An 18,663-nucleotide genomic window follows, 5' to 3' on the forward strand; every position below is an offset into this window, starting at 1 on the left:
GACCATTTGTAGCGTTGGAACCCCATATCTCTAAAAAGTCAACTTTTCAGCTCTGAAAAAATTCCCTATTCTCAGATCTATGATATTTTCTAGCTAATCTAAGAGAGAGTTTTTCTTTTGTTTATTTATCTAAAGAAGTTCAATTTTCTTAACCCGGAAATAAACATTTCATCTTTCAATTCATCGCAAATATTCAAATTCAAAGTAAACAAATTTGGAGATAGATGGTTTTCACTGGACAAGAAGGGTATGAAGAACTTTAGAGGTAACTAAAACATAAACAAATGTAGAGTAGAAAGTACAATATCTGCCTTTGAAATTAAGTGGAGTAGACGTATCTAAGTTGCATTAAATGGAAACTATTAAAGTAAAGTGTTTTATCTAAATGTCATAAGCTCATTAAAGAGCCTGTTACAATTTCTCAGCATCACAAAAAAACAGCACAAGACCCAAAGACTTCAGTTTAAGGAAAAGAGTTAAATTTCCACTGTTGAACATACACTTGACCAAAACTTTCATCACATTTCACAAATCTTCAGAACAAGCCGATAAAGAATATGCATGGTATGTGACTTTTGCAATAAAAAAGTTCAATCTAAATTTCAATGTGGTTATTATAGAGATAAATCTGAAGGCCGTATTGAGGACATTGAAGGGGAAGTTGGGTAATTTGTGGCAATTGTGAGCTGGAAATTGATCCGAAAATGAATAATGGGAACCTTTTAGTGATGAAACTTTGTTCACTGGGATTCTTCACAACACCAGAGCACTTGGTTTAAGAAGCCATTTGGGGCAAAATGAAAACAGCAACCTCATGCAATCTGGAGAGTATCGGAGTCAGAAGTGTGTTTTTGACTAATTGCTATCATATAATTTTTGTGCAGGCCTATATGAAGAAGGGGAAAAGGCTCAGCTCAGGTGTTGTGAAACATCAGGCAGAAAGCAGCGGAAATGAGGCGCCGACACAGTATCCTGGCACTGGGGAAAACAGCTTTGGGCCTCCCAACCATAACTTCTGCTGCCACTGTGCTCAATCGATTCCTTCAAGGCCATCTAGCAGAGCTCAACAGTGATGAAAATGTCTCCTTCCCACCATTCAATATAGAAGACAGATACAAAGATTGACACAAGAATAAATATTTCACAGGCAGGAAGTGATTGGCATTGGGAATAGGAAAGAACAATATAGCCATAAATGTGAGAAACAGCAAAGTTATTAGACGAGTGTTTGTTCTGCCCTTCACTGTGTACTTTGTACAACATGACAAACATCAGACGGTAGTGGAGAAAATCCGGTGCATTATCAAAATAACAAAAATATCCAGTTCAACAATGTTCAGTGATTTCAGGAAAGCTCATAGATCACTGAGAAAACACAAACTATAGATACCAATTAAATTGTCCACTGTTTCTTCCAAAAGTGGTTAAGACATACTCATTAGCAAACTTAAACATATGAAAATTTAACAACCTCTGCCAATTTTAATCTTCCGTACACTGAATATTTCATTGTTTGTTGACACTTTCATGGAGGTTTAAAGCCCATTATATGTTTTAGAACGGAAGTCCTATTTTACGACTAGACTTTTATATATTCAGACGTGATTCTAATATTCTGCTGCTGTAAAGAGAGAGGCAAAAAAACAAAAAACAACAAAAAAAAACTTTTCAGTATAATGTAGTCCAGTACAACCAAGCTGATATTATGCCAAAACATAACGCTCAAGGCTTCTGTGTCAGTGTCACGTTTTGGCTCGGCTGGGCTGGAAAACTAAATGGTCTGCACTTATATAGCACTTTTTTACCTTAGAGGTCTTACCAATTATACCAATGGTGATGCCAATAGTAACTTAACTGCCATGTAAGGTGCTCGCCAGCCATCTGGAGTAACTTGGGGTTCAGTGTTTTGCCCACAACCCTGCAATTAGTGGACAACCCCCTCTCCCATCTGAGTCACAGCTCACCAAAAGGGTTTGACATAATATATAATTTTAGAAAAGTAACATTACATACATGCCATGTAAGTAAATTAACATACATTACATAAGTTAAATGTGATACATTAGGTAGGTAGGTAGGTATTTACTTTATTAATCCCCGAGGAGAAATTTTTTCGCTACAGCAGCATACAGAAGCAATAAGATAATAATAGAAATAATAGAATAAAATAATAGAATAGAATAGAATAGAATAATAGAAAAGCAATAAAATAGCAGTAAATAGCAGTAGAAAATATAAATATAAAATATAAAATGCACAGTATATACAGTACATTATATCTATATATATATTATATACAAACAAACCAAGAAACACAGTCAACATATATATATATGTATATACATTATATAGGTAACTTCATTTCAATGACCTAAAAGAAATTATATTCTTTGTACTTCATCACATGACCTCCTACTTTGACCCTGGTCATACATGCGTGTACTTTTCATGCCTCGGCGAGGCACATGGCCCAGTATCCTCTTGAGGCCTGATGGGTGTACTACACACTTTGGTGTGATACTGGGCTGGTACACCACTACAATTGCTAGATTTACAAATTTCCACCAATTTCACATTTCCCTCACGGTTATTCTCCTGTCTGGAGAAGAAATAAAAATTGTGGGTGGAGAAACAATTCTCCATTAAAAAAAAAGAAGGAAAACAACAGACAGGGTGAGCAAACTCTCACTGCATGATTGAAAGAAATGATGATTGCTGAATAATTTAATGGTGAGATGTTACGGCTATAGATGGGAATGAGAGTGTGTAGCTAAAGGTCATGAACTTCTGGTTACTGTGCTTCTTCGGTACACCAGCGTCAGTAAGACAACGATGAAAGCTGCATGTGAGGCATCAGTCGAGTGAGGTCAATGTTTGAGGCTGCTAAATCTGAGACTTTCCCTCTTATATCCACATTCAAAACTGTTAAGTACCTTCCAGCATGAATGATCCTAAAGCTTCAACCTTACAAGCAACTAATACATGTTTCAAAGGTCAGAGCCAAAGTGCAAATACTGAGGTGACCTGAGGCCAATCATGTAAGAGAGATAAAGACATAATACGGAGACCTGTGGGAAGCGACGGGGGATTTTTTTTTTTTAAAGCAATTAGAGCTTAGGTTTTAGGTGTAAAAATATAAATTTAAACCTAAACTGAAACTAGAGCTTAGAGGAGAGGTAGAAGGCTTTTTCTTTACTTTCAGATAAGCACATAGATAAGCAAGTACATGCAGATTTGAAAGAGTGGTATGACATAATAGTAAGTGAGATACAACTTTTTAATATAAAGAGCCAAATAAAGTTTTCCATCCTTCTTTCTACTTTAAAGGACTAAATTTCATGGGAGATTGACCGTTTGATGAACTTTTACATTAGCGTTGGAGGTAATGATTAGAAGCTCAATGCTAATACTTAATAACTGATAGCAAGCGATAGCAAGTTAGTATCCTCCAAAGTAAGAAGACAGTTTTAAATAAGTAGTCAGAGTGTCATAAACCCCACAAAAGTTGTATACCTTTGATTAAATTAAGCATAATCCAAAAAAGAAAAAAAAGCATGATAGAAAATGTGACTATGATTTTTAGTATAACAATCAACAAAACAAAGGACGCTTGAAATATTGCAGAGAAAGACAATCAATTGACAATTTATTGGATGCATCACCCAGTGTTTTATGAACTGCCGTTCCGAAGTCTGCAAGTTCGGTATTTGGGCCGTTGCCATCTTTCTATTGACGTGCGGACGAGTGGAATGTGGAATATGGGATTTGTTTTTTTTTCAGAAGCAAAGTGGATGAATTAGAATTTTGACCTGATGATTACAGCATCAGCTCCACTTTGTTTTTATTCTGCTCGTCTGGCTCATCAATAGCAAGATGGCAACGACCTAAATACCGAACGTGCAGGCTTCATTATGACAGTTCACCAAACACTGGGTGGCGTCACAGTTGGTTGCTGCTTGGTAAAGGGGAACTATCCCTTAGTTGTGCTGTAATAGGTCTAGTTCAATGATGCACTGAGCTCCTTTCCTCTCTCTCTTTCACTCTCTATGCACTTATATGGCACCATTACATCTAATTAACTTCAACCTTTCTTGCTCCCATAGTTTTTGCTCATTGTTTGTTGCCTCTTCATGCAGTTCCCCTCACTTGTGTATTTTCTGTGCTTTCTTTTTACCTGGCCATGGAGCTGAATGTCTCTGCTCTGTGACTGTCAGCCCCACCAACATTTCATGTCTTGGATCTCTATGCAGTCCTGTTTTCTCTCTGCTCTCCTCTCACCCCAACTGTTCGAGGCAGATGGCCGCACACCGCTGAGCCTGGTTCTGACTGGCGTTTCTTCCTGTTTAAAGGGAGTTTTTCTCTTCTCACTGCCGGAGGTTTTTTCTCACAGCCGCTCACGTGGGAATTGTTGAATTGTTGGGTTCTCCTTTATAATGCTGTAAAGTTCTGTTGTAAGGACATTACGTTAAGTGCCCCGGAATAGCCTGTGTTGTTGTGAGGTTGTTGGCACTATATAAATAAAACTGAATTGAATTGAATTCCTGACTGTTAAACAAGCATTGTAATGTAGCATTCAGCTCAAACCACTCCTGTACTTAATATAGCTTCTCAGAGCTGCTTACATGACTGACTAATCATGTGCACTGAAGATACACTTTCCATTGACATCAAAGTGTGACAGACCCAGTTCAGACTAATGTGTGTCTATTTATGGACACACATTAGCCGGACACCAACGCCTCCTCCTTGAGATTCTCAACACGTGTCCGGCCCATCCTCCACCAGCCACTGCCTTTGTTGACCTCGGTCACAACATAGCGATAAAGGGCATGCAGACCTCTTTAGTCTTTCATCTTTGACACCTTCGGGGTCTTCCGAGAGTCATCCCACTCAGGCAATGATGGTTGAGGTCACTATGGCAATTGCAATGAAAGGCATTCTCCAGGCAGCAGAGCAAATTGGCTGATGCCACCGAATGTGAATCTTTAATCACTCTGTGGCGCCCCCGGGCCAACTCTCACCTCTAACACATCCACGTCAGATGATGCCATGGAGATGACACTCCCTTGTGTGTGTGTACGTGTGTGTCCATAAACACACAGATCCAGTTGACAGAGCGTTTAATGGACTAAAAAAAATCCTTTCTGTGATTTCTTTTTAATGTTTTACTGGTGTTACACAAGGCTTCTTTTTATAATTACCAAAGTTGGAGCTATAACCTGGAAAAATAATAATATTCTTAAGCTGTGAATTTCCTTTACGTATTCACTTGTGTGTATATGCATTTTTGTTTCTAGAGGTCACATTTAGACACAGAAAAGTGACGGAAGACAATCTGATCTCAGCAATATGACTGCCTTCATGAATGGGCAGCGGTATTATAAAACAATGTCCACTGCAGATAATTTTGGAAGCCTCTTTCATGAGCTCCCTGCCTGACTAAGCCATCATGCTGAGCTCAACCTGTGTGTGTGTGTGTGTGTGTGTGTGTGTGTGTGTGTGTGTGTGTGTGTGTGTGTGTGTGTGTGTGTGTGTGTGTGTGTGTGTGTGTGTGTGTGTAGGAGGGAGGATCCACACGTAACGATTACATCGAGTTTATTCCCACTGCTTCTTTTATTTTTCCTTTTCTCCCCGCCCACATCTCCCTCAGTGAGTTCGAGAAAGAGAGGAGGAGGGAGTCCGAAAGAAAAGTAGGACGTGATGTTTCTCATCTCACTTCAAAGGATCTCTGGACCTTTGGGACATCGAAGTCTGTTTCCCATAAACCAACAGGCATTCTCATTACTTTGTTCGATATGTTTCAAAAACATCTTCCAGAGAAATTCCTGCACTGACAGGCTAATAGCAGCATGTGTAACATGTATTGTGGACGGTAGTGTAATTGGACAGATCACGCACTCTTTCAGTTTTCTACAGTCGTCTCTTAAGGCATCTATCAAAACAGGTATTCCTCTCTATACATGCGTCAATATAATTGGAATTAGCAAGTCTGGGAGCAAACTGTAAAATAAACAACAGGCAACTGGTCAAATAGGTACAGACACACACACACGCGCGCGCGCACACACACGCACACACACACACACACACACACACACACACACACACGCACACACACACGCACACACGCACACGTGAGTTTAGAGTGGGAGGGTTAATCAGAGTAAATCGCTGACACTAATCCATGGGCTATCTCACCCGGTCCTCGCCTGAGTGTTTGTGTAGGCAGCAGTGTGTGTATGTGTGTGCCTTTCTTTCTATACTTCCGTGAACCGATTTTAGTTCAAAACTATTGTTACGAGGATATTTAGGTTGGTCCTCACAACTTTTAAGGGCAATTTAAGACTTGATTTTAGGCTTCAGGTAAGAATTAGGTTTGGGTTAGGGTTGGGACTGGTTGGGACTGGTTAGGGTGAGGGTAATTGCATTATGTCAATAAGTGTCCTCACTAAGATAAAAAGACAAACCTGTGTGAATTAATATAAAAGCTGTTGCTTCACAGGAAATATGTTACTTAAGTGCTGTTAGATTTATCAGCTGTAAGTGTTTCAGTGGATGTTTCAAATAAATAGGAATTCAGACAGACTTCCAGTGTAAAACTGATGTCATCACTGCATTACACTTTTCCAACACTCGGTGTGATGTTTGTTATGGAGAGATATTCATGTAAAAGTGGAACAAACCCTATAGTATATGTAGTAAATTCCATTTTGACATTTACAATTGAAGTTATAAATGAAGTTATTAATTTAGCCTTTAACAATTTCTCTTTGAACCAATATTAGCACACTATATCCTATTCAGTCTCTGACATACTGTTTTGCTTTTTCACCTTGGCAGGTTAATGTTACAAAGTGCACTTGAGCAGCCTTTTTAAGGGTAAAGCATGACTGTGTTTCTTACCGTAAGGCTGTTGTACTGTACAGTGGTGTCATCACTCCCCTCCTGAATGTACCCATTAGATGAAAAATGATCACCATGAAAACTCTGAGGCACAGTTTTAGATCCGAGATCAATAAACACAATCTTGAATACTTTTTCCCAGCGGGATATTCTATATTTATTTTCAGCTGACTAACAATAACCCAATATAGTTTACAACTGGTGTTAGTTGGTTAGTTAGCATTAAGTTCAGCTACATCCTGTGAAATCAGCAGTCAATGGGACAAAATATACCTGAGACACAAATATTCCCTTTGAAGATGCAAAAGAACTTGTGAAATATTAAAACACGACAGTAGGTCATGAATTTATTCTGAGGTAGATTTAGTTACTGGTTTAAAACTATATGTAGAAGGAAAGATTAAAAAAGAGATCTGAAACATAACTACAAAAGTGTTTTGGATGCAGCAGTAATCCCGTCAAATCCTGCTGAAGACTCATCTGTATCATTGTGATGTGACCTTGTGCCAATACAAGATGAAAATAAAGCATACATTTCACACAAGTACAGATGGCCTCTGAAATTTTTATTAAAAACCAGTGTGCTGTGAAATTTGAAGAAATAATTAAACTATTCCAGTTGCATGGTTTTGAATAAAAATTATGTCATTTTGAATACCAATGATTATTAGAAATGCTGTATTCGGAACATTTAATAACGCCCTGATAAGCAGAGCTTAAACTGCTTTGGTTAGTTTACATGTGAATATGGTTAGTGGTGCCACAATGAGACTGCAGATCTCATTTTAAATAAAGACTGTACTGTTTCTGTTTTCTCTATAGTCACAATCATGGTGTTCAAGGCGGGTTTGATGTCAGCTTACCCTTGGGTTAACAACATAAAATAACCCTCAACTCCTCCAAAAACTGTAGCTCCCTTCAATTCCTCATGGACAAAACAATACATTGATGAGAGAAATCAAGGACAAGCTGTGGAGGAGTTATCAGATAAATGTTCTTTCACCAAAGATTTTGCTGTAAAAAGAGAAACCCAACAACAACAGACAAATCATTGAGTGTTTCAGAAGGGCTGGCAGCACAAAAAGTAATTTAGAAAGAAAACAAAAGGTAATAGAGAGCTGAAGGCCTTGATTGGTGTTTTGAAAAATAAGCATTACAGTAAATGGATATTTTCCTCTCTGAAACAGGTCAATTTTAGAAAATTAACTATTAAATGTTCACTTGAAAATGAATTAAATGGAGTGAGAGCATTCATCCACTCTGAAAATGTAGCTGTTTTTTTCACATAGCACACACAAAACAGCAGCCCAATACCTATATTTAAAATTCACCCAGACCTTCCCAGAGTTTATCAGTAAACCGATCAGCCCTCCCTCACGTTATCACCTCATTTTAAAAATCAGCCAAGTAGATAGCGGGGACTCCTGCTGCCGTTTTCCCACAATGGGAATTATTTTGTCAACGCAAAGCAATGTGATCTCCTTATCTATTTCTGCACTGCAGCCATCGGATTGCTCTCCATTGAAGTGCTATTGATTTGCTTTGTGTGCTGCACTGAAAAAGGGGTGGTGGGGAGTGTCAGGGGTGGTCAATACTCCCCAGTCTCCATCCTTGGAACTCCGGCCTCAGCTACCTTACAGTCTTAAAATGGGATCAGGGATTTTCTGTGATCTCCTTTATCAATTTGGGAAAGCACACTTTTTTTTTTTTTAATTTAAATGTACTTTATGTAAGTGAGCAGGCCCATCTCATTCCCAGGGAGTCAGATATTGCTATTTTGTTTAAATTATTAGTATTAGAGAGACATGCACAAGGGGCCCTTTGTCATGAGTACTGTGATGGTCCAGGTGGAAGAAGGTCATGTGACCGAGTAGAAAGCGCAACAAAGTCTGTGTTCCAAATGGTCAGTGGTGGTTGGACGGAACAAACATGGGATTTTCACTCAGGAGGCTGGTGTTTCAGTCCATGACTGAACAAAAGTCAATGGATTTATTTTTAGGAATGAAGTTATCCATGTAACATAAAGTAATTTATGTGACTTACATAAAATGACTTATTTTAACTCAAACCCTGATCTTTTCCAAAACCTAATCACATGGTTTTTGGTAAACAAACTTAAGTCCCCCAGTGCGTATGAGACACCAAAGGGCAACCTGTTCCTATCTGTGAGACACCAGTGGGTTGTGACAGAATGGGAGTATTTGATGCTGTGAAATGTCAACGGGTTGAATGAGCATAAGGTATGATATGGCTTTGCTAGATGTGTGTGAAAGAAGAGGTCTTTCTTCATCTTCCTTAACATCCTCCTCCTCATCAACAATCTCTAGAGACGTCAGAGATGTTGGAGACAGCAGGAGGAAACACAACCTAAAGCTTAAATCCAGTTTAATAATACCTGTTAGCTTAGCATGGTGTAATGGGTAATAAACAGCAGATGCCATTATCACTGAAAAGAATACATGTAGGAAAAATGCTGAGGACTGGGACTGAGAATCCAGAATATGAGCATATACAGCAGTAAACGTCTCGTGACAAAGATGTGATACAACTGAGTAGATGTGCCTTACTGTAAGGCTGTTACAGAGGAAGAGAGCACACATTTAGTGAAATAGTGCAGGGAGAATGCTAAAGGTCATTGGGCACTGAACCAATGACACTTCAAGGACGTGCTAAGATCACTATACGTCTGTGTTATTTTACATGACATGATGCTGCCCTCACAAGTCCAGCATTCCTTTCGGAAATCAATACACCTTATCTGAAGGCAATATGAATAAAGCCAACCCTGATCCATTACATGTTAGAATAATTGACCCCCTGAGGTAAAAAAAAGATTTGTGTTATCACATTTCTGTTTTCAAAGGTCAAATGTTAATGTCCAAATGTGTTAGAGATGGAGCAGACCTGAGAAACTCAATCATCATTTTAGCAGCAGCTGTATTTACCAAAAGCAGTTGCAAGCTTGAGAAAAAGGGTCACTCGCATTGGTTCAATGTGTTCAGGAGTGTTGGGATGGGATAAAGGATACTAATAATGTTTATTGTTTCACAGGAATTCCTCTGTTTCCTTTCAACATATTTGCTTCGTAACAATCATGTTGAAAAATGCTGTGTCATTTTCTGCTGACTGCAGCTCCTGCTTAGCACTTGCTACCAGTGCAGTTATAATCTATCCTGTGCTTGTCTGTTTCCCCCAATGTGTGCGTGTGTGTGTGTGTGTGTGTGTGTGTGTGTGTGTGTGTGTGTGTGTGTGTGTGATCCATCAGGCCCTTACCTGGCAGACGATTGAAATAATTCCCCATTCAGCATCTATTGCATGTTCCAGCTGAGCTCTGAGCCCTAAATCACTGCATCACACGGGAAGGCCAGCCAACACACACACACACACACACACACACACACACACACACACACACACACACACACACACACTAAAACACACCAACTGGCCTAACAGCGCAGCTCCACAGTTCACTGAAGAGTAACCGTGGTGAATATACACACAGTTCTGCTTTGATGCAATGCAGATGGAGTAAATGTCCACTCATCGATTATTTGGAGTAAATAGAGTAAAACGGGTTGACGTGATGTCATAGAAGACAAGAGAGTTTATTGTTTTGTTTTAATCTATATTTGTGTCTTTTTTTGTTATCTTAAAATCCCAATAATGAACAATTCATATATGCTGGATAAATGATCTGTCCAGCTTTCAGCCTGGTATCATGCCAAAGTGTGTAATACACCCATCTGTCCACTAGAGGATAACGTGTCAGTGTCATGTTTTGCCTCACCGAAAAGTGTGAAAATTGCAGGCATGGATAACCAAGGTCAAAGAATGAGGTCATGTGAAGAAGTACAAAGAGTGATAAAGTTTGCATGGGGAGGACGAAAAAAAACACCAGTGTATGAACCTGTGAGAAGGCAAAATTCAGCATGAATTTCTTTTAAGTAACGTAAATTAACAGAATGTAATGTATTAAATTTATATAAAGTACATTAAGTAACATGATGTTAATTACTTAAAATTACTTATTTCTACCCAAACTATGATCTTTTCCTGACCCAAACCATCAGGCCCATTACTTTTCACATCTGACACTGACACGGTATCATCCAGTGGACTGACAGGCGTATTACATGCTTTGCGGTTGTCAGCTTTACTTCACTCATTTTTAACTGGAAAAGTTTTTTCCAGTTAAAGATTTTATGCATGTAGGCTTTTCTTTTTTCAGTACTAAGTTTGTTTATTTTTTTTCGTACATATTCTAATCTGCCTACATTTATTTTAACTAACAAATTATTGAGGTCAATAGTTTGGCCAGGCAGGTAAAGGTATTCACTGTTCTTTTAACTCAAAAGATTCAAATAACTTTGGAAACTCAATCGTTGAGCTGTAAATCGGCAAAAAGCCTCTCGTCCTACTATCATACAAGCATCATAACGTCTGGTTGAAAGGAGGGTTCTTGGTACATTGGCAGCTCCAAAGGGCAGCAACTAACTCCTGGAAAAAAGAAAACTCCAGAAATCATGTGATGTAACGTCAGAAAACTGCACACAGCGCCCCTCAGATGGTCTGATGTAATTTGTACCAAAGAACAATGGCACAAGACAAACACTTCAGTAAAGGAAGTCCAGTTTTGCAATCCAGCCAGAGCAGCACGCACTAGATAGCCATCAGCTCTTTACTTGATCAAAACTTAGCACCTCTACAACATCTCTGTTAGCGGAGTAAAACAAAGATGTGCTGCAGCTTCTTTTTTTTTTACTACGGATAAAAAGAAATAAAAAGAGATAAAAAAAAGAATAAGAAATTAACACGTTGTAAATACAGATTTTAAAGTCTGGAAAATTTAGATTTGAATGAATGTTTCATCTTAATCTGTTCCAAAAAAACACTGCAGTGTATTGAATGTTTTTGGTTGAATGTTTTTGGTTTCTGTCATCGAACAGAGACACATCTCACTGACCTCTGACCTCGGAGGAGAAGTGGGCAGAGTGACGAGTTATAAACAGCTGCAGTTGCTGATCAAGGTCACAGCACTTGAGATCGACGTCCCAGGATCGAATTCCTGCCAGAAAGGAAGAGAAAGATTTCTTGAGGACAACAACATTGAAGCAGACATTAGTGAAATTGAGCAAACCTTTCTTTGCTGGTTTCTGATGATCCTGAGGCACAATTAGCATGCAGCTTATCACGCAAGGGATCTTCCTCACTGTTTTTTCATGAACTTGAAGCAACCTTTTTACCAGATGTTGCTGCAGCATCTTGACTTCCTCCTCTCAACTCTATTTTTAAAGTCTGTTCTGCTGCAGGGAAGGTCAATGAGCAGAAAACTTTGCATTGTTTTCACTGCTCAAAATGTCCTGAGACTGATGGCACCACATGCTTTTGTCATGTCAGTATTACTAACTTTAACCCACACTGATGACATTTTACATCCACTGCTCTACAGTGAACACAGGCCCTGTTCAGTATTCCAAGTTTAACAGCAAGAACATGAATCCAGGCTAAGTGCTATGTTTTTCTCAATCAATCCAAAGTGTATACATGCAGAGTTGATGGCTTATTGCAAAGGGAAGAGAGGTGACACATTTTAAATGACGATGTAATGATATTGTAAACCTACTGAGTATAGTTCTTACATTAATATTAGATTATTTTCTATTGCTAATCAGTCACACCACATTATCATGAATCCTCATCATCATCAAATAACATAACATATGATATGATATGATATGATATGATATGATATGATATGATATGATATGATATGATATGATATGATATGATATGATATGATATGATATGATATGACATGTAGTTCAAGTCAAAGCAACATAAACATGAGGCACTTAACATACAGATTAACTGGAGTATACTGAATCAGTAGAAATGACTCTAATGAACTGATCAGCATCTCACACACACACACACACACACACACACACACACACACACACACACACACACACACACACACACACACACACACACACACACACACACACGTACACACATACACTCAGCAGTTTTATCAGATCCTGCTGAGCTGCAGTAAGTCAAACTTCAGAGAGAACTTGTGTCAGATCTCACCCAGCAGGACAGACACCAGTGCATGCACCTCTCTCATCTTTATCCACTTGTGGATTCCTAAAGCTAAAAATGAGATTATTCAAATTTTTCAAATCCGTTCCCTGCACTGAAATCTTCTCTTTATCCAGAAAAAAAACCCCACTCCGAAGCCCTTGTTTTGCCCTTAAGTGAGCCTGAAATGTTCCATCACTGCAGACTGCAGTCTGTTCGCAGGGATGCTGTGTCATTGTTACCAATGTTTTGTTAGCATTCACAGGCAACAGCTTTCTCTGCTCTACCAGACACATAAAAATCATAACGTCCTGGTGTCGTGTTGTTGTCATCGCAATCCTTGCAATAAATCTACAAATAACAGCCCTTCAGATTTAAGTGTCTGAGTCTGCCTTTCATGGAGGATGACATCAGTCAACTTTTCAAACATTGTCGTTAGTCCCAGACAAAACTTGCTGTTTATAAACAAGAGATGAATTATCAATGAATGTACAAGTGTGCAAGTGGAATTTCTCTCTACTTCACTTATTACTATGGCAATTTATGAGCAATTTAGAATCCTCAGTCAACCTTTGACAGGAAACCGATAAGATCACATCATTGCCATATTCTGAAGAACTTCAATTTGTTAAGTTTTGATCATTTTATCCAATTTTCTAATCTTAAACTCATCTATAAATGCGTAAATAATCAGGTTCCCCAGGTTCTCAGTGACCTTGTTGTACAGAGCTTCAGGGTCTGTATCACATGGAGCATCCAGCGGGAATAGCAAGGTTCCTTTACATAAATCTTTGTATCTCTGGTTAACTTTTGTGTTTTGCTTGTGTATACCTAATTTGCAGGGGACAATCCAAATGTATGATTTGGATTGTCCCCTGCAAATTAGATTAAGCTATAAATTCTGTGGTGTGTCGCATTGTTTATGCTACACAAATAAACATTAAATTAAATAAATAAATACAAACCGAACACCCGAAAAAAAAAACACACACAGGCCCTGGGAGAACATGTAAACTCGAGGCCTCAGTTGAGGTTTGAACCCAGAGCTGTGAGGCGGCAGTGCTAACCGCTGCACCACCGTGCTGCCCAGCAGAAAAGCAATCAGCAGCTGATTTATCATTTCATTTTTCATGCGAGAAGACAAGGCATTTTCTGGTTGTAGCCTATCAAAAGTGAAGATTTTCTGTTTTTTTAAATTACTTTCGATTCTAAATCTTAATCTTTTGGATTGGTGTTCACACAAAGCAAACACTTTAGGGTATTTTCTTATATTTAACAAAGTAAATAAATGATCAAAAAAATGTCAATTAAGAAATACAAAATTAATTGACATGTTAATTAAAATGATCCTTAATTGCACCATTTTATCAGTTAAAATAAGCCAGCTTGAAACCTACTTAGCCTGACTTAATTCACGGTGAAGAAAACCTCTTCTGTCCTTTTACTTTCAGTTGTCACTATCGACTCAAAGTCAGAAAGTTGCCCATCAGTACGCCCGCCTTTTGATAGCCCAGCTTTGGACTTTCTTATAAACTACATGGCAGACAGTCCCTGAAGCTCTCCATTGAAAAGTTTACGGAAGCAGCTGTGCGCTCCACTTGCCAGCTTTGCAGCTTAGTCCTCATCCTCATCCTGAATCTTTTTCTGTTGTAAAACCCAAAGTGCGAAAGCGTTCCATATAACGCAGAAATCTCAACTGTATGTTTTATGAGCAGATGTGAGAGTCCCAAATGAGGCTAACACATTAATTAAATAAAGCAGCACACTCCAGGTGGACTGAAATACGTTGTAATTTGTTTAGTTGTGGCAACCATCAGACTTCGTTTTGAGTTTGTGAAAGATTCATGTTCATGTTGAATGTTTGCTGGGGCGAGCAGCTGATACCCCAGAGCCAGCAGGATTGGAGGTAGTGGCAGTTCTAGCCAGTGAGGTGCCCAAGGCAGCTCCAACCACCAACGTCTGCTATCATCTAAATGTCTTTTAATTGTGAGAAATGAATAATGTATGCCTGTGAATTAGCTGCGCGTCTGTCTGCACATGTGTGTTTATTTTTTTGTATACAGGTCTCTCTTGAAGTAGACTCCACAACTACACCAAAAAAATAACACATCTAAAGAATAGAACCTAATTATTACACTTTTGCACTTCAAACAAGAGACAAGCAAACTAAAATGCACAACTGCCATCTCAACTCTAACCTTCTCCAACTGGTTTTATGTTATTCTAAGTGTTTTAGTAAGTATTTTGAACAAACCAGAAATCAAAGCTGGCTCAAAACCGAGTACACAGCTGCACCGTGTATGATGCACTGACAGGGCTTTTAATTTGAAACAGGCTGTTGTGACATTGGGCGAGAGTATTGCTCACAGCTTCAGTTTTCTTCACTTTGATTATGGTCTGGATACGCTGCTCGTATTAGCGTTCGCTCAGACACTCTGAAAGGCAGACCAATCAGCAACCAGTGTCAGTGTTTTAAGTGCCCGCCACTCCTCCGTTGTGATTGGACAGCTGGGTAAAAAATGTTCAACTCTTGGTGACCGAAAAAAAAAACCCTGAACGGGAAAAACACTCCGTCGGACATAAGGTACATGCAGTGGCAGCAGAGTGTCGGCCAGTTTCGGCACTATGCTGATTGGTTAAAATGAACCCGAGGTCTACGTCCAGTAAGATGGAACGACTGCGAATGATTCCATGTGGAGCGTGGCCAGCTCTGGGCACGCCAAGTTAGTATCCTGCAGGCTTCAGCTCACAGAACTAGAATCAGGGCGCCCACTCCGACAAGGGTAACGGACAGCGATACAAAACCGGTCCCTCAGAATGTCACTGTTCTCAATTGTTTTGTGAAGGTGCACCATGCCACCTGCAGCAAGATGTCGCCCTTGGCCTAAATCCGCCATTGATCAGAGGGTTGTAAAATGCTAATTATGGTATTATTCCAAAATGTTATCACTGAACACCTCATCAGTTAAACGAGTCATTTACAGCACTGTATGGAAACTATTTCATCATTTTCCACATTAAGATGCAGCCACAGGATTATGGCTGCTTAATGCTGCAGAACACCTACAGGCATAGGGGATAATACGTTAAGAGTAAATTCAATATAAAATCTGGATCTTCATGCTGTCGCAGGTGAAGCTCGGCGTCACGCTAATTTTCTCTTGGGCTGTGTTCAGGTTCCAGATCTGCCAAACCTGAAGGTGTTTGGCCTGAAGATCTCCAGCAGCTCCGAGGGAGCACGGCATCCCAAGTTCAGGACGAGTTTGGAGAAGAAAAAGTGTCAATAAAAAAAAACATGTTAGGATGAATATATAAACCTTTCAGCACTGATTTGGATGTAGGGAAGCTGAAGCTAACAGTGCAAGTGAGAAATGAAAGTGTGCCACTTTTCCCTGCGCTTTCCGCGGCCTGCAGCGTAGGTTAGCTCCAAGCTTAAAACGAGTGAAAAGCCACGGTTTCATGTGCTACTAAGTGCTTTAATCTTTATTCCCCACAAGAGTTTAAAACAACAGAGCTGACTCCAGTGGTACCAAATAATGTTCCCTGATATTCTACATGATCGCAGTGAAGCAGAAAATGTCTCATGTTATTTTCTGCTTACAGCATTTCTGTACAGATTGCACGTGAACACGGCCGTAATGATCACATGTCAATGTGTCAGCTTTTATGCTAAAACCAGTTGACTGGTTAGTTTAATTAACCAAAAAGAATATTTATTGACACAAGACACAATCAATTATTTGTCACATAACAAGAACTGAAACAGCTAAATCACTGAAGTCATTTTTCAAGCAGTAGTGAAAAGAAAACTCCATTTCCAGCTTCTGAAATGTGAGAACTTGCTGCATTTGTTTGCGCTCTGTGACAGAAATTAAATATCTTCGGGTTGCGGTGTGTTAATCAACAGAAGGAGCCATTTCAAAACAAAACCATGAATTGATTTTTCAAAAGAAGATAGATTTACTAAAGATGTTTTTCTTTCAATTTGCAATTACAAAATGCCACTTTGGACTCTGGGAAATGTTAGCGAACATTATATTTTATCATTTCATTTTATGAGCTAAATACTTAAACAGAAAATGATCATATTCATCAGTTATGCAGATAATAATAAGTTGCAGAAAAGTAAGACTGTGGGGAAATCAAATCAAGGACTTTAGCATGTGTTTTGTTTTTGGGGTCGACTATTTCGCTGCAGTGAGGGTGACTTGTTTCAGGCCTATAAAAGGACCCTGCAGCTAGCGTGTAATCAGAGTGGATGGCAGGTCATTCTCACTGAGTCACACTTGAAACACCGACCCGGGCGAAAGAATCAGTGCAGTAATGAGCTAAGTGGGCGTGATAGCAAGCTCGCCACAGAGCAGCAGAGCTGTCAACTCCCAAACGGTGGTAAGAGGGAGGTCAGAGGGGACGGATGTGGTCGTTATGGCGCTGGACTGGCAGCTAAAAATGCGACCTGGACCGAGAACAGCTGGGAGCGGCATCAGTGTGGCAGAAAGATGCTGACCCGGCATACTCCTGAATCCACACACAAGCAACCATCCGTCACGACCGCACAACAACCCGCTTACATCCCTGAACTGAGCTCTCGGTGACAACAGTGACTGCAGCCTGCTGCAGTTCCTCGGGAGGAGCAGCAGTGACTTCACTTCACTTTGCAGCTGAGATATTCAGCTGAGTAATGACGCCCAAGAGTGACAAGGAGAGAATAGGAGTCCAGCAGAAAACTTAAAACTCTTCACGTACAATATCTGTGAAATAAATGTGCTGTCATTGCTCCACAGCCTGAAGTGCGTGTGTGTGTGTGTGTGTGTGTGTGTGTGTGTGTGTGTGTGTGTGTGTGTGTGTGTGTGTTTACTGATTTGAGGGGTACGTGACACCCCGACCAAGAAAACATCCATGTGGAGACACACAAACAAGCCGAAACACACACTTGGATGCTCTAAAAGTAGCTGATTTTTAATGGCCTAGACAAAGCAGACCAAAGGTTGTTGTGCAGATTGTAAACACATTATTGTACCTCTTGCAGCAATGCTGATTGGTCAGAATTAGAGATTCATATATTGATTTCACGCTTTTAAATACGTTATACATTTTTGGTTGAGTCCCAAGCGGTTTCTCGTCACAATATTGCCCTGTTAAAGTAGAAAGACCTCTGCTGCACGTACCACCTGAGTCTGCAGCTTTAATGAGTAAGGGAGATGCGTGGTGTCCCATGGTGCAATGCTGCAGCAACTGCTTCTACCTATGGACACTATCCCGTTCATTGCGTCAAAACATCTCTCTTGTTGATGTTTCCGTGTGGAAACCTTTTCCGTGACTGTGCACACTGAATTGCAGCTGCCAAGAAATCATAAACCGAGACTGCGAGCGCCGGTCTGTCCATCACTCACCCCGCTCTATTTGCGCTCTGGCGGCGTCCAGCTGGTGCTCCGTTCCGATCTCCCCGATCACTATCAGCATGTAGTAGCCGCCCCGGTTGAACGGTAGCCCGCGCCGCCGTCTCCCTGCTCCTCGGCGGTACCGTAGTCGCTCCTCGGACCCCGGAGGCGGCGTGCTGAAGCCCTCGTCTTCCTCCACCACCGGGAGCGCACCTCGCACCGGGATCTCCATGGCAACAGACCTCGGAGCCGACGCCGAGGATGACTCCATCGCCATGACAACTACCGGTGT

The 18,663-nt window shown here is 40.1% G+C and overlaps 1 protein-coding gene across 1 annotated transcript in view; it reads right to left on the minus strand.

Annotated features, from left to right (window-relative positions):
• The window catches only part of map1ab (microtubule-associated protein 1Ab), a 72,617-nt gene extending 53,954 nt beyond the window's left edge, over window positions 1–18,663 (minus strand). The window contains exons 1-2 of the mRNA XM_069163580.1: window positions 18,384–18,663; window positions 11,870–11,971 (exon numbers count right to left, since the gene is read on the minus strand). Coding sequence (XP_069019681.1) covers window positions 11,870–11,971; window positions 18,384–18,648 — 367 coding nt within the window. The 5' untranslated portion in view covers window positions 18,649–18,663. The remainder of the gene's footprint in view (window positions 1–11,869; window positions 11,972–18,383) is intronic.

The sequence above is a fragment of the Embiotoca jacksoni genome, unplaced genomic scaffold, assembly GCF_022577435.1.
Source record: "Embiotoca jacksoni isolate LCO1_2020_lvr unplaced genomic scaffold, fEmbJac1.0.p SCAF_3, whole genome shotgun sequence".
NCBI lineage: Eukaryota > Metazoa > Chordata > Actinopteri > Embiotocidae > Embiotoca > Embiotoca jacksoni.